Source organism: Enhydra lutris, unplaced genomic scaffold (genome assembly GCF_002288905.1).
Source record: "Enhydra lutris kenyoni isolate GAN:26980312 unplaced genomic scaffold, ASM228890v2 scaffoldscaffold9, whole genome shotgun sequence".
Classification (NCBI taxonomy): domain Eukaryota; kingdom Metazoa; phylum Chordata; class Mammalia; order Carnivora; family Mustelidae; genus Enhydra; species Enhydra lutris.
In genome coordinates, this window is record NW_019154093.1 from 21,413,941 (window position 1) to 21,431,530 (window position 17,590).

Genomic DNA, 17,590 nt, shown 5'->3' on the forward strand with positions numbered 1-17,590 from the left:
GCAACTGACTCTAGATTTTGGCTCAGGTCATGATCTCCGGTCATGGGATTGAGCCTAGAGTCAGACTCCAGCTCAGTGCAGAGTCTGCTTGTCTCTCTCCCTCTGCTCCTCGCCCTCCCTGTTCGCTTGCTCTCTCTCTCTTAAATAAATAAAATCTTTACAAAACATTTTTCTGTATTTTTCAAATTTTTGAAAATGAGCATATGCTACTTATGAGAAACAAAATTTTATTTATTTATTTTTTTTAAAGATTTTATTTATTTATTTGTCAGAGAGAGAGAGGGAGAGAGAGCGAGCACAGGCAGACAGAATGGCAGGCAGAGGCAGAGGGAGAAGCAGGCTCCCTGATGAGCAAGGAGCCCGATGCGGGACTCGATCCCAGGACGCTGGGATCATGACCTGAGCCGAAGGCAGCTGCTTAACCAACTGAGCCACCCAGGCGTCCCACAAAATTTTAATATAATGAATAAAATAGGAACCTTATATCGTGGATACATCTATTTGTGGGGACAGGACTCTGTCTCTAATTACCCTATCAAATAGAAATGATTACTTATCCTTTTGGTCCCCTGCACCTTTACCATGGCACCTGTTACATTTGGCTGGATTTATAAGCTCCCTCCTTGAAGGCAAGGAGAGTCTCATTCATCTCAGGAATGCCAGTCCTCAGCACAGAGCAGAGAAGGTGTCAGCCAAGTGTCTGATGAATGGATAAGCCAGCTAATAGTTAATCCCGAAGCAGTCTTAAATGTGGCCCTATCCTGACACTGACACTCACTCTAACTCAACCCTAACTGAAACATGGACCTATTAATGACTCTGCTCCTAAAGCTGATCCCTCACTAATCCTCTCTTTCTTTAGGGGTGAGAAGCCATTCCTTCAAGGTACAGAATTCACTCAGCCACATTTGTTGTGGGCTGACAAAGCACCAGATTCTGTGCTGAGCACTGGGGCTTAGATGGCTAGTCTAGGGCCACGTTGCTAGGAGCAAAACTGAAAGGCCAGAGCTTGGGAGAAAGAGACACTCAATCTTCAGCCTCAAGGCAGATAACTGGAGCCAAGTCTCCATGTCTCCCCAAACTACTCTTCCTATCCTCTTCCTCCCTCCTCCCACCCCCTTCACTCCCAACTCCCAGATTAGCAACTCAGGTTATTCTTGGAGGAATCATCACCAGGTTTAAAATCACTGTGTTCCTGAGACAGAAGGAACAGGGACTGATGGTGAACGGGAAGAAGGTCAAGGCTGACAGGGAATGAGCAGCGTGGAGACACTTAAAGAAAGAGCTCATCCATGATAGGAGATGAGGGGAAAGATGGAGAAGGAGGGAAAGAGGAGGAGGGGAGACAGATCATGACTGAAGAGAGGAGAGGGGATAAAAAGGGGGTAAAGGAAAAGGGAAGAGAAAAAAGGAGTAAAGAGAAAAGAGAGGAAGGAAAGGAGAAAAAGAAGATAGGGGGTACTTGTTAGAAGGGAAGAGAGAGAAAGGAGGAAGGGGAAGGTGACCACTAGGCTGAGAAGGAGAACGCAGATCACTGTGAATGACAGACATGTGGACTGCACCCTGGACAGTCGGCAAAGCCACTCTCAGCTCAAGGCTGCAACGCACCAACAGTACTTCACAGATCATGGCAACTGTTTTGTCAGAGAAGGGAAGTCCTCAAAGGGAAGCTATTATGCTAAGAGGAGCAGGAGATAAGCATGGCCCTGGCCAGCACTGCTGCTGTATGCCTGGCCTGTTCAGCTCTCTGATTCTGAAGAAGACCCACGGCACAGATGTTCTACCTCCTCCCATCCTCATCCTTTCCACTGGGCAAGGCTCCTGGCCCTCCCTCTTACCAATCCTTTCCTTCAGCTCCCTTCTCCCTGTGAGTTATGCTCCAGGAAGGAATTTGTAAATTACTCAGAGGTTGTACCTCTGGAGCTGCTAATTTCCATGGTATACTGAATCTTTAAAACTTGGACTGGATGTACTCTTGACCCCCAGCTGAGGGATAAATTTTATGGGGAAGTCATATGTGGATTCATTCACTACTGTGACCAGAATGATTTTCCCAAAACATTAATCTGAACCTGCTGATTCCCTATTCAAATGTTATCAGCTAGGAGATAAACTCCAAACTCCTTACCCCAGCACTCAAAATTCTTCAGGACCTCTGGTCTTCCTATACCCCTCACTTACCTCTGGTCTTTGCACATCTGCATTCTTTTCCTGAAATGTTCTTATCTACTCACCCCCTGGCTAAGTCCTGCTCATCTTACAAAATGTATCATCTGAGTCAACAACTCTAGAATGTCTTCCCTGCTCCCCAAGCTGGGTCAAAGCCCTCTACTGGGTTCCCACAGCCCTGGTGCGTGTCTCCATTACTGCATATCATGATATTCTCACTGCTTGCTTGCTGCTCTGTCCTCTCCTCTCATCTACATGCTCCTTGAGACCAGGAGCCATGTCTGATTCTTCTAGATTTCCCTAGCACATAACACAAGGCCTAGCACACATTAGATTTTTCTAGACAGTTTGATGAATCATGAATGAGTGAGGTGAATGAATGAATGAGGTGAATGAAGGAATCTCATACCAATCTTGGACAGCATTGAAGGATTCCTCATTGGTAATGTCATACATCAGAATGAAGCCCATGGCCCCACGGTAATAGGCTGTGGTGATGGTCCGGTATCGCTCTTGTCCAGCGGTGTCCTGCATAGGAAAAAGAGTTAGCCTCCTAGAAAGTCTACTTTTGTTCCTAAAAAGTCCTCAGAATAATTAAAAAATAACCCAAGGTATATTTAAGGAGCACCTATTATGTGTCTTGTATTGTACTTGGTGGTTAGAATAAAATGTCTTTTAAAACCTCATAAAAATTGGGGCATCTGGGTGGCACAGTCAGTTAAGCATCTGCCTTCAGCTCAGGTGATGGTCTCAGGGTCCTGGGATTGAGCCCCACATCAGGCTCTCTGCTCAGCTTTTCCTTCTCCTCCTGTTCCTTCCCACCCCCTATGCTCTCACCCTCTCAAATAAATAAAAATCTTCAAAAAATAAATAAAACCTCATAAAATTTATTAAGAAAATAATTGAGGGGCACCTGGTTGGCTCAGTCAGTAGGGCAGACAACTCTTGATCTCAGGGGGTCATGAGTTTGAGCCCCATGTTGAGGGCAGAGTTTACAGGAAGGAAGAAAGGAAGGAAAGAAGGAAGGGAGGGAGGGAAAATAACTGAAATTTCAACAGAAAAAAGGGAAAGAGGAACAAACAATTCAAAGGAGAAGAGAGCAGTGAATAATTATTATATTAAAAGATTTGAACTATTTTTTTTTCTAAGATTTCATTCATTCATTTGATAGAGAGAGGGAGCAGCAAGCAGTGGGAGAGGGAGAAACAGGCTGGTGGAGCAGAGAGCCCAATGCGGGGCTCCATCCCAGGACCCTGGGATCATGTCCTGAGCCAAAGACAGACACTTAACAAATGAGCCACCCAGGTACCCCAGATTTGAACTATTTTAAATTATAATTCCCATTATAGATGAGGATATAGTGAGATGTACAACCTCACACCTTGCTCATGGAAACTTGGTTGAGTCTTTCTGAAAATCAATTTGGAAGTCTCAAGATCATTAAAAATATTTGCACCTTTAAAAAAAAAAAGATTTTATTCATTTATGACAGAAAGAGGGAGTGAGAGAGGGAACACAAGCAGGGGGAGCTGGAGAGGGAGAAGCATGCTCCCCGCTGAGCAAGGAGCCTGACATGGAACTCAATCCTAGGATGCCGGGATCATGACCTGAGACAAAGGCAGATGCCTAATGACTGAGCCATCAAGGCTCCCCAATATTTGCACTCTTGACCCAGAAATTTTCCTCCTCAAAACTTTTGCTACAAAATTAGAAAATCAGACCTATGCACAAAAATATTTGTTGGGACATGCAACAATGCTTGTATATATGATATGGTATCAGTTTTCTAACTATAGATGTAGAAAAGAAAACTGGAAAAAAGCATATCAAAAGACTAATAGTGATTATCTCTGTATGAGAGTCAAGAATTACAGGGATTTTAATTTTTTTCGTGCACTTTTATTTTATCTACAATAAGCACATGTTGCTCTTATACAAGGAGAAATAAATATTTTGCTTAAAAAATAACCAACACAATTCTGTATCTCAAGCAGATCACAGCCCAGTTGGCAAGACAGACATGTAAGCAAGCAAGCAAAAACAAGACCAACAGTGAAGTGTCACTGGTGCACATTGGGATGCTTCACAAACGTCCACACAGCCCTTATGTGAGGGACCAGCCAATCTTCTCTGTTTGATTACAATTTCAGAATGCATGATCCTCGAGCATGTATAAAACATTTCCTCATATATTAGCTTATTTTAATTTTATAAAATCCCAAGGTAGGTATTATTAGCATTTATATTTTATAGCTGAGAATACAAAAATGCAGCCAGGGTATGTGACTTTCCCAAGGTCACAAAGCTGGTGACACAAACTATGCCTTAAATCCAGGACTTCTGATTCCAGGTCCAAAGCACATACCACTAAACCTTAATCAAAGAAGGATGTATGTACAAATATTTCCTAAACACAATCTACAATGATAATAAAAACAAATAAGGAAACAATAATAACTACACCATGTCATTATTTGCACATATGTTGCACCTGTTATCCACATACTCAGAAACACTGTAGGTTACTCCATTTTACTCCAGATGAGGAAATTGAGGCTTAGACAGATCACCACTGTCAGAATTGCAATTCAAAATAAGTCTATCTGGCTTCCCTATGACCCTGCAATTGCACTACTGGGTATTTACCCCAAAGATACAGATGTAGTAAAAGAAGGGCCACCTGTACCCCAGTGTTCATAGCAGCAATGGCCACAGTCGCCAAACTGTGGAAAGAACCAAGATGCCCTTCAACTGACGAAAGAAGATATGGTCCATATATACAATGGAGTATTATGCCTCTATCAGAAAGGATGAAGATCCAACTTTTGTATCAACATGGACGGGACTGGAAGAGATTGTGCTGAGTGAAATAAGTCAAGCAGAGAGAGTCAATTGTCATATGGTTTCACTTATTTGTGGAGCGTAAGGAATAACACAGAGGGCATTGGGAGATGGAGAGGAAAAGTGAGTTGGGGGGAAATTGGAGGGGGAGACGAACCATGAGAGACTGTGGACTCAGAGAAACAAACTGAGGGTTTTGGAGGGGAGAGGGGTGGGGGGATGGGTGAGCCTGGTGGTGGGTATTATCGAGGGCACATATTGCATGGAGCACTGGGTGTGGTGTATAAACAATAAATTCTGGAACACTAAAAAGAAATAAATAAATAAATTTAAAACAACAACAACAAAAAAAAACACAAAATAAGTCTATATGATGCCTACACTCATTACAATTGTGAATTTATACTATGATATGTAATTCATATCCATGAACCATACTTTGTGTGATCTAAAAATGGAACAAGAACTATACCTGCCCTCAAAGAGCCTCAGTAAAAGAGCAGAGGTAGCTAAGACATACACTGATAGACTGATAATAAGAAGTATGTGGCGATATGTCTTGAGTTCCAGATAATCAGTATAAAGAAAACGTGTCACACAAATCAGGTAAGGTAGAAACATGGTGATTTTGAGTAATTATAGAAGATGTCAAAGCAGAGATAGTGTATCTGTTAGGATATACTGAGTTATTCAGTAACAAAGCAATCCCTAAATCTCAGCAGCTTAAACAAGGTTTTATTTTTTACTATTACTACATATCCATTAAGAGCTGGGTGCTCTGCTTTTTGTCTTCCTATTCCAGGATAAAGACCAACAGAGCAGCTACCAGAGGGAAAAAGTGTGAGTCGTGTGCTGGCTCTTAAAACTTCCACTTCTCCCATTTCACTAGCCAAAGCAAGTCACACGCCCACATCCAAGAAAATGCAATCTTTTAATATGCCCAGGAGGAGAATCATAAATGTGGCAGACAGCGTAGCTCCCACTAATGGAATCTGTACCAAGTCCAGAAGCACTGGCCTGAAGATGTGCTTATGTGACAATAGTAGGAGGACAACTAGGACTTCTTTCTAAAGAAGAATTTTCCAAGCAGAGAAGTGAAGGAAAGTATTATGGTAGAAGGAAGAGTTTTTGCCATTGAGTTACTCCAAAAGAACTAAAGGAATGGTAGGAAATGGGAAATGGGTAGGTGCTAAAACTAGAAAGAGCTTTAAAGGTTGTGCTATGGGTTTGGACTTTTTAGGCTCCATGCCCAGCACAGAGCCCAACATGGGGCTCCAACTCATGACCCTACGATCAAGACCTGAGCTGAGATCAAGAGTCAGACACTCAACCAACTGAGCCACTCAGGCACCTCTGGACTTTAACTTTTAAAATGAAAGATTTTGAGGCAGGGAATTAACATAACTAGATCTTAACTTTATTTAGAAAGATCACTCTGGCTGTGATGCAGAGAATGGACTGGAAGAAGAGATGGCAAGCAGGAATGCTAGTTAGAAGATCTTTGCAGCGGTTCCAATGAGTCCCAGTAAGCATTTGAAATAGAGTGGTAGCACTGAGAATGAAGTAGAAACAGATCCAAGAGGTGTTTAAGAGGTGAACTGTAGGGCATGGTGATGGATTAGAGGTGAAGAGATGAGAAATTAAAGATAACAGTTATGTTTTTGGCAGGGCTTATTTTCTCCATGTTCTCAGCAATTCAGCTCTGGCCCAGACTTGCACAACCTTACTCAGAAAAACTGAATCTGTACTTACTACACCCACCATTCTTGGGGAGCATATAAATCTCCATCTCCTTTTGTTGAGCATGGTCCTTACTCTTCCTCTTCCTCTTACTCTTCCTCTCAAGTGGCTTATCAGAGTATTCCTACTAACCACATACAGTACTTCTCCCTAAGAGTTCTGGCAAATATAATTTTCTCCATTTCATAAATGAGTACGCAGATGAATGAATTAATGAATGAGTAAAGAGATGGATGAGTGAGTGAACACGTAACACTGGAAATTTTAGGCACCACTGAGAGAAATCATCAGTTTACCACATCTATGCAGAAGTTGTGTGTGTACCTCTGGAACCTGCCAACAGTATTTGATCCACTCCACCCCCACACACCCTTGCCTCAGCTTCCTGAACTCCTCGGAGTCAACACCACAGATGAGACTCCTTCCACCCATCAGCAGGGCAGGCCTCAAATCTTGTCCTGTAGGGTCTAGAGTTTAGCCAACCATCCCAAGCAGTGATACAGAGGCCCAGGAAGGATTTCTGAGCAGCTGCATGGCTAGCAGGTCTCAACTCTTCTCACTCCATCTGTGTTATAGCATTTCCCTGTGAGAGTTTCTAGTCCCCCACCTCTTGACTAGAGCCTGGCCCTGTGTGCCAGCTATTTGACAGGAGAGTCCTGCCACCCAATTGATGTCCAATTAAGCCCCACATTGGGTGTAGAGATTGAAGAAGAGAAGAGAAGAGAAAAGGAAAGAACAAAGAAAAGAAAAAAGAAAAGAAGCCAAGCCCTGGTATGGAGTAATAAATGAGCTTGGACACAGAACCAGTTTCATCCCCATGCTCCTAGTGCCTAACATAGGGTTGTGCATACAGTAGGGATTCAATCACCACTCGCTAAACACAAAGACCACATAGTTTTGAGACTGAGTGTGGTCTCTGAAGTTAGACTCCTGGGTATGAATCCCTATTCTACCACTTACAATGCGGCTATGGTAGGCAGCCTCTAAAATGCCTCCCAAATCACTGTCCCCTGGTATTTATGCTCTAATGTAATCCTCTCCTTGGGCAATTTTCCCTTCTGAGCAGTATTCTCTCCATCTATAAAGTGGGAATAATAATGGTATCTATTTATTGTGAAGATTAAGAAAGTTATTATATCTAAAATGCTGGGAATGTTTCTTAGTACATAGTAAGTGCCATAAAAGAATCAGAATTGTTTTTTCTGCACTTCCAGAGTTAGCCCCAGGAACAGGGCCAGCTTCCCAGTGTCTGCCCAGCTGGAGTAGATGAGCTTCATGAAATGTGTCACTTCCCACTCATTCAAACCTGCCCAGGGCTGCCTCCAGCCAGAGTCTTAATATGATGCTTTCCTCAGGGAGTAGCAAATGGTCTGATAGAAAGGGATTGGATGAGCATAGAAGTTGAGCAGGGTTTGGTCTGACTCCCAGCTCTGCATTCATCAGTTGTATGATTTTGGAAAGCTAGTTTTGTTTTGTTTTTTTTTTTTAATCTCTCTGACACTCAGCTTCTTCACACCTAGACTAGAAATAATGATGCCTCCATTGTAGGCTGTTTGCAATTACAGAAGATTTTTTAAAATGTCTAGCTCATAACTGCTACTCAAATATGGGAGTACATATCATTTTCATTATTACTTAACTCTTCTAAGCCTTAGTTTTCTCATTTGTAAAGTGATGATAATAATACCACCCTTGAAGTGCTTGTGTGAGGACTACAGATAATGTATTTGTAGTGCCTGGCAGAAGGCCAGGCACACAGTAGGTGCTTAGTAAAGCCCATAGTAGTTCCTACTACTACTGTTGATATTGTTGTTATGGTTATCTCACTTGAAGAAACGCAAGGTTGGAACAACAACAATCCAGCTCTCACTATCCTGTGCTCAATGGAAAGTAGCCCAGAGAATTGTTCCTGAACCTCCCTCTCTCTTTTATTTTTAAAAATCACTTTGACAAACATTGATTCCCCTCCTACTGATGAGAGTCAGAAATAGAACCAAAGAGGAGACAGGAAGGAGGAGAAAGAAAGAGGCATGACTCACTGGCTACTTGAGGAAGAAGACCATGTCATCAAAAGCAATCAATTCACTTCTATGAAACAGGCATTCATTGAGCTCTTTCTGTGGGCAAAGCATTACGCCAGAGAGTGGACACCAGGGTGAGCAAGCCACTGCCCAGCCTCCAGCAGCCGCACGTGGCAGACAGACACACAGGCAAGGGGGAAAGAAGCTAACATCAACTGAACACCTACTATGTGCCAGACATTTTGATAAATGCTTTATATACGGGATCTCATTATTTACAGTAATAAAATAAAACGCTAGTTGAGCATTGTTATATGCCAGGCTCCATGCTAAGCACCTTTCCTATTTTATTTAATCATCAAACAGCCTTGACAAACTGTTATCTCTATTTACAGATGAGAAAAAGTTAAATGACTTGCCTAAGATCCTGCAACCAGTTCATAGCAGACAGAGTCAAACCTGGGGTCTGATTCCAAAGCCCATCCTCTTCCCAGGATGCCCATTATTTCCCATCATTTCTCTTAACTGTTGCAGCAGCCTAAAGCAGGATAAGTTTGAGTCTCCATTTTATATATAAATTAGCTGAGGATCACAGAGGTTAAGTAAACCGCTAGAGTCATAAGCTATAAGGAGACAGAGTCAGGACTCAAATTCTGTCTTTTGACCACAGCCTGTGCATTTTCAATACAACCTACAGCCCAACCAGAATATTCTTGATCCCTTTATGCCCCCTAAGACAGGACCCAGCCCACTCTGCAGCATACCATCCCCCCAGATAGGAGGTCCTCTAAGGCTTCCTGGGGTGAATGATCTCCCCTCCACCAGAGGGTAAGGCTGTACCCACAGAGCTTAAATGGAATCACATGTGTCTGGCACTCAGGTGCTCAATCAATATTAGTTATCTTCTTTATCTTCCACTGAATCACCAACCCAGCACAGACCCTTCATTTCTCTCTAGAGTTTCCTCATGGTCGCCCACACGTGCCACACTCATTTCTGCTCCATATTTCTGTTCATGCTACTCTCCGCCACATCTTCCCTCTCTCAGCTCCTCCACTTGTCTTGACTAACAGATTGTTGAATTCTAAAGCTAAAAGAAAACCTTAAGAGTTTTCAATTTACCCTCTTGCTCAAAATAGGAATTCATTCTACAGCATACTTGTATTGAGTGTTTCTAATGCTGGATGCCCACCACCTTAAAAGGCAGCCATTCCGCTGATGGACAGTTCTGTTTATTAGAACATTTCTTCCTTCTGTTGAGCTGAACTCTGTATGTGGTAATTTTTATCCATTGATTTAATTCTGTTTTCTGGAGACACAAAGAATAAATCTAATTTTTCACTCCTGTGGCAGCCTTCCAAATATTTAAATCCTATGTTTGCTTAGCTCTTAGAGGTTATAAAGTTTGTTCTTATTATCTCAGTTAATTCCCAAAGAAATCCTATGAAAGGAAGAACCAAATCCCCTTTCCACAACAGAGGCAACTGAAGCTTGCGGAGGCAAAAGACAGTGAATGATGGAAAGGGGCTTAAGTAAACCCAGGTCTTTTGGCTCCAAGGAACCATGGCTCTTTACACAAGGCTACAGCTCAGTTTCAAACCACCTGTCACAGGGACTTGGACAATTAACTGAAGGACCAGAACAGTGATGGGAACTTGAAACTCTATCATGGGAGGACAACCACAGGAAGGAAGATGTTTAGTACTCTGGGGAATAGCACTGCTATCTTCAAATATCTAAAGTGCCTAACAGGTTTCCCTCCTTTGCCTTTCTTTTCTTTCAAATCTTCACTGGCTGTGGCAGAGTTGGCCAGGTCCTGAAGATCAAAGGATACTACAACACATACTGGCTTCAAATCTGCTGCAGAAGGTAAACACGCATTGGATGGGATTCTGAGGCCTGAGAGGCTGTTCCCATAGAGCCTTTCTGTGCCTTTTCTTGAAGCAATACTCTTCCTTTGAAGTGCAGCTCAGCTCAGCTCAGTAGAGAAGCTCCCCTGACCATCCTGGCAAAGTCAAATGCTCCAATTACAGGCTGTCCTGGCACCGCGTACTTCTCCTTTGTGGCACTCATCCCCACTGTAATTTTGTATTTATTTGTGTAATTATTGGATTAAAGTCTGTTTCTTCTGCCAAACTGCAAGCGCCACAAGAACAGGATGTCTGGTTCTGCTTACTATTGTGTCTTGGTGCCGGGCACAGCACTAGCACATAACGTGGGGGAGGTTTCCAATAAATACTTGTGGGAAGGATGAATTTATTGGGTGTCTGCAACATTTTCAATATAGCACACTGACTGTCAGATGGGTCTTTTCTAAAATCCAAATCTCATTATTTCCCTTTTGACCTAAATCCCTTCTCTGGCCTCCCACAGCCCACACCACAGGGTCCAAAATTCCCAGTAGAACACACAGACCCTTCAAGGAACTAGCTCAGGCTTCCCTTCCAGTTCCTTCCCTCCCTTAGCTCCATTCGACCCATGAGTTCCAGTTTTGCCTAACTACGTGTGGGCTTCTGCAGATTTGCAGATGTTTGCCTGGAATCCCCTTCTCTTTTATAATTTACAAACTCATTCAAAGGTCACATCCTCTTTCAAGCTCTCCCTGACCCCCCTCCCCTGACAAAATAACTTCCCTCTCCACTCTTTTATGCTTTGGTATTATATCCCTGAACACGTCACCTTTAATATAGTTACTGGTTTATTTATCTGTCTCCTTTTTCAGATTATGAACATCTTAAGACCCAATTTTATATTTAGCTAAATACCAGACCCTTAACTATAGCACCTGACACACAGTAGGCTCTTAATAAGAATGCTGAATGAAACTCAAGGGGTGACCATGAACTGGATAGGGAAAACTCACTTAGTAACTTCAATACTGGTTAGAAAAGGTCTGTGAGATCATACAAACCACCTCCTCTTACTGGTCCCTTTCCATGTTATAGACAAAGGGAGAGGCCCAGAGCAGTGACAAAAATGTCACACAACTAGTAAGAGGTTATTTCTGGGGCCTCCATCCCTAGATACCACCCTGCTGCATACCTTCTTCCCCGGCCAAACTCTTCCCTCCTCCCTCTTCAATTCACTATCTCTGAGCCATGTAGGGAATTAAAAATAATGAACACCAAGAAGGCAGGTAAGGAGAGCTTCTGGACTGGTTCTCCCCACACCCCACCCTCTTACCCATAGCTGCCATGCCCCAAGTTCTCTGTATTTTGCAGCAGCAGAGAGCTGAGGCATTATGTCCCATGGGAATGATAGGAAATCAGAGGTAGAGGGCTTTTCAGGGAGGTTCGGTGGTGCCTGGGAGAAGCAGAGGACTGAGGAATGGAGAAAGTGATCTCTTGGAGCTAACTTGGTGTTATAACCATCTGTCCTCAGCAGTATAAACCACATTGCAGAGCACCTACAGTTTATAAACATTTTGTTGCATCACCTCACTGGATACTAACAATAACCCTGGATGCAGACTTTTTAGAGCCAAAAGAAATTAATCTTAGCTCATCCTGTCTGATTCCTTTATTTTGCAGGTAGGGAAACTGAGACCTAGAGGTCTTCCCGAGGTCATACAGCTACTTGGCTGGTCTGGGATTCAAATCTATTTGGACTCCACAGGATGTTCTTTCCAGCATACCATATATTATTATCACTACTGGTTTACAGGTGAGAAAATTAAAGTCTAAGGGCATATAGGTAGTAAGTGATGGAGCCTTGACGGTGAAGGGCAGGAAAGAGGTCACTGGAATCCAAGACTGGGGATTATACAGCACTTCCCTGCCTGCTGTAATCCTATCTAACCTTTGAGGTCCAGGTCAAAGGGCGTCTACTCCAGAAAGTTCTTTAGGATCCAGCATCAAAGTTTGTCATCATTCCTTCTGAGCTTCCACAGAACGTACATGGGACTTTATTTTAGTGACAGCAGAGCACAGAATATTAGAGCAGAAGCTTTCCTTCCAAGAAATTCCACAACTATTTATTGAGCCCACACTGTGCCAGTGAAAAAGTTCCATGTAATCCCTGCTCTGGGAATTCTCAGTCTAATGGGAAAGGTATCTCAGATATGACAAATCCCATGATAGATACATATAGGGTCAACTCCCTCATTTTACAGAAGCCAAGGCCCAGAGAAACAAGTGCCCTGGATTCTTATTTTTGGCATTGGTCTCTTACACAAAACCCTCAAAAACTGAAAACTCAAAATCTCTCAAGGATATAACTATTGCTTTCCATTAAGATATAGGCATGACATTTTACTTCAGGCAGGTAAACTAAAGGTCATAGGACTTCCTTTCATTGTCCCTCAGTATATCTGACATGTCTTGGGTATTCAATAAATATTTTCTGAATGAACACATCACAGCACTTGTATCAAGGATTTGTTTCCACTCCCATCTGTATCTCCTCATTTAGACTGTGGTTTAGGGGCTATGTCTTTCATTTCTGTACCTTCAGCAATATCTAAAGCAGTGCCTGGCACCTGGCAGGTATTCAAAAATACTAAATGAACAAAGAAATTAATGAAGGAGAGAAGGGCAGATAATGTGATCTCTCTGTTGTCCTAATTAACAAAGATGACATCTCCAGACACACACTCCTCTTCTTGAAACCCCTCCTTTCCTCTGCATTTATGAAACCTTGCTTCACCAATATGTTCGCCTTATCTCCCCCTACTCCTGCTCTGTCTTCTACACTGGCTCTTTATCCTCCCCTGGGCCCCTCACTTCCAAGTTTCAGATGGAAATTTCCAATTATCTGCTGAACCTCTCCACTTAGTCTGAATGCCTTTGAAATGTACATAGTTGACTATTAATTATGACCTATTTCATTTGTGTCTTCTCTAACTAATAAGCCCTTATCAGTACCCAGCACAGGCCTGGGCACATAGCAGGTATTTTAAAGATGAATGAACGCTGAATGAACCATCATCCATAAAACCAGAGTGCTTTGGCATGGACAAATTTAGCATCAGACTTGCCAACCCATTTCCTCTTCACCCTTTTTGCCTCCAAATTGACATCAGCACCATTATGAGCATTCTGAGAAGTCTCTCTGGGGAATTCACTTAATTTTTCACTTCCTGTATCTTTTAGGTGACTCACCCAACTCCCTTTCAAGACAGGAAGAGGTGGGGGAAGAAGTGAGGTAGGAAGAGGGCCAGCAGGAAAAAAAGAAGCTTGGAACAAGATTATACTTAATACATTCCCAGGTCACAGCAAGTAAAAGGATATGAGAGTCAGACATGTACTGAGAAATTGTCAGAGATAAAAATAGGAATCTTGTCAAACAATTTGCGGAAAACAAATGGTTAATAAATATGCAGATGATTGCTCAATAAGTAATCAGAGAAATGCAATTTGAAATGATGAGATAACATTTTTTTAACCTATTGAATTAGCTAAAATTAAATAACATAATATTCCATGCTGGCAAAGATAGAGTGAAATAGGAATTTCACTATTGAAAATCTATTTAAAGGAAATAATCTGAAACCCAGGAAAAGTTTTATACACAGGATGATCACTGATCACTGTAACATGAGTCATAACAGCTCCAAACTGAAAAGTAGTTAAACATTCAAGTAACAGAGAACAGCTAAGCTTAGCTTAGAGGCCAGAGACTGTGGCTTATTCTTTTACCATGATTTAGAGTACCCAACACATTTAAGTGCAACAAATATAGTTGAATGCATGAATTAATGAATTTGGTGCATCTTCCCTATAATGTACAATGAAGTCATTAAGAACATATTCATAAAGATTTTCTAATGTTAGCTATACTTATGCTATAATGTTACTTTTTTTTAAGATTGATTTTATTTACTTATTTATTCATTTGTTTATTTGACAGAGAGAGAGAGCGTGAGAGAGGGAAGAGGCAGGCCTACCACCAAGCAGAGAGCCCGATGCAATGCGGGCTCCATCCCAAGGTCACAGGATCATGACTGGAGCTAAAGGCAGACACTTAATGACTGAGCCACCAAGGCACCCCTATAATGTTACATTTTTTTTAAAGCAGGATATAAAATTGAATGTACAGTATGACTGCAATTATGTTAAAAACTCATGGAAAAGAAACTGGAAAGAAACCAACCAAAACATCGATAATGTTTTCTTCTTTATGCTTGTTGTAATCTTAAAGTATTTTTTTTAATGAGCATATACAATTAAGAAAAGTTAAGCCCATAGTAAGTATTGGCAGTTGATACTCATACTAACAGTCCCAGGAGAACAAAATATGGGGAAAACATGGAGGATAAACTATAAGTCGATAATTGTTGCAGCTGTATTATGGAGTTGACGTTATATTTAGTATCCCTACTTGAGTGTGTGTTTGAAATTTTCCATAAGAAACAGTTAAAAGGGAAAAAAAATAATAATAAAGCCTGAAACAGCATGGTGTCTGGGGAAAATACAGGCAGTTCCATTTTCACTAAAGTATAAAATACTCAGAAGGATTCTAAGATGTCCATTTTCTTCCCAAATTTTAGCATCTCTGAAATAAGAATATAAATTATAATTGATAGCATTTTAGATTCTCTGAAAAATAGTACTTAAAATACTGATTGGGGGGGGTGAAGTTGAACGTGAGGCTGGAGCTAGCTAGATCATCAAGGTCTTGAATGCCAGGCCAGGGGCTTGGACATTGTCCTGGAGAGAACAGGGAACTCCTGAGGGGTTTTTGTGGTGTCCAACATAGGGCCTATCACCTGCAAGACTTCAGAAAGTGCTAAACGGTGAGGCCCATGGGGATAAGGACACTGCTGCTTATGCCAAGGGCCAGGGAAATTGCCCTTTATCAGAGAAGTGTTTGAGTCCTTGCTCTGACCCCTCATCACCTCCTGAGAACCAATTCTCTTTGAATCGGGTAGAACCATGGGGTTGTCATAAAGTTGTCTTTCTCCCTCCAATCCCCTATAGCACTTCCACTTTCCTGAAAAGAAGGATCATTTCTCCAGAACCTGAGCCAGCACCACAGCTGAAAACCTGATGTGAATACACTCACATGCCTGGGTTCCATAGCACCTTCTGACATGACATTCAAATCCCAAAAACTCAGCTTGGAGCCTGGCCAGAGACCTACTCATGAACTCATTTCCAAACAGAGACACAAAGAGTTAAAATAGAGATGGCAGCTGAGAGATGAGGATAAACTCCCCAGGACTTCTAGGACTTCACTAGAAACACAGTCCGGGACCTCCACCCTGCCCAGGGCTGTGCTTTCTCTTTGGTTTCATGGCTGTTTTCTTTGGGGAGTTGGCCCAAGTCACCATAGCAGACAAGGCCCCTGAGGATCATTTGCATACAGGTGCCAGAGTGTTCTAAAAATAGGATAAACACAAAGCAAATGCCTTGAAATGTATTTACAAGGGAGGGGAGACAATCATCAGAAGAGGGAGGGGGAATCTGTCAGAGGCAACCTGATGATAGTAAGGGAGCCACATGGTGCAGGCTGGGAGTCAGGAGGCCTGGGCATGATTTAATTCTACCACTAACTTGCTTTGTGGAGTTATAAATATGCCCCACACTGGGCCTTGGGTTTTCCATCTTTTTAAAAAGAATTGTATTTAAATCAATTTAGTTAACATATACTGTACTATTAGTTTTAGGGATAGAATTTAGTGGTTCATCAGGTGCATATGACACCCAATGCTCCTTCCCTCAAGCACCCTCCTGAATGCCCATCACCTAGTTACCCCATCTCCCGCCCACCTCCTCTCCAGTTTGTTTCCTAGAGTCAAGAATCTCTTATGGCTTGCCTCCCTCTCTCTTATCTCCTTTTTTTTTCCTTCCCTTCCCCTGTGTTCATATGTTTTGTTTCTTAAATTCCACATATGAGTGAAATCATATGGTCTTTGTCTCTCTCTGACTGACTTATTTCACTTAACATAATACACTCTAGTTCCACCCACACTGTCACAAATGGTAAGATTTCATTCTTTTTTTTTTTTTTTTAAAGATTTTATTTATTTATTTGACAGAGAGGCAGATCACAAGTAGGCAGAGAGGCAGGCAGAGAGAGAGAGAGGAGGAAGCAGGCTCCCTGCTGAGCAGAGAGCCCGATGCGGGGCTCGATCCCAGGACTCTGGGATCATGACCTGAGCCGAAGGCAGAGGCTTTAACCCACTGAGCCACCCAGGGGCCCCAATTTCATTCTTTTTGATGGTGGAATAATATTCCATTGTGTGTGGAATCTTTATCCATTCATCTGACAATGGGGGTTTTCCATCTTTAAAATAGGGATATCAGACTAAGTAATTTTTAGGGCCTCTTCTAGTTCTAAGGAGTCATGATAAATAGTAATAATGATAATTATTAAGATAAATCGAGTATTACTAACTGTCAGGCACTGTGACAAGTGTTTTTCATGCATTATACTTCACAATCTTCACAACCAGCTCTATGAGATGAGTAGGACAAAGAAAACAAGGCACAGAGAGGTTAACTACTTGTCCAAGTTAGTAAATGCTGAAGCTAGTTTAACCCCTGTGCCTTCCAGAATGCTAGGATGCTAAATTTATCCCTGGTTTTCTAACTTAATAGTTTGACTGCCTTAAGCTCATGCCACTCCTCCCATTCTTTCTACCCAGCTTCTAACCACCCTGAGCTACTCTCCAGGTCCCAAATATTGTGTTCTTCAAAGTCTCTGTTTTTTTCATGCTGTTCCTTCTGCCTAGAACAACCTGATTTCCTACCCTGCTGACCCAGTCCCTACTTACCATTCAGAATTCAGTTCAAATGTTTCCTCTTCTCTGATTCACATTTTCCCCCAATAACCCACAGGAGAAGTAATGACTGGCTGCCATTTGCTGAGACTTAGAG

The 17,590-nt window shown here is 42.1% G+C and overlaps 1 protein-coding gene across 1 annotated transcript in view; it reads right to left on the bottom strand.

Annotated features, from left to right (window-relative positions):
- LOC111143450 (RAB3B, member RAS oncogene family) overlaps positions 1 to 17,590 on the bottom strand; it is a 65,533-nt gene that overhangs the window by 14,978 nt on the left and 32,965 nt on the right. The window contains exon 3 of the mRNA XM_022497205.1: positions 2,579 to 2,697. Within this exon, the coding sequence (XP_022352913.1) occupies positions 2,579 to 2,697 (119 nt within the window). The remainder of the gene's footprint in view (positions 1 to 2,578; positions 2,698 to 17,590) is intronic.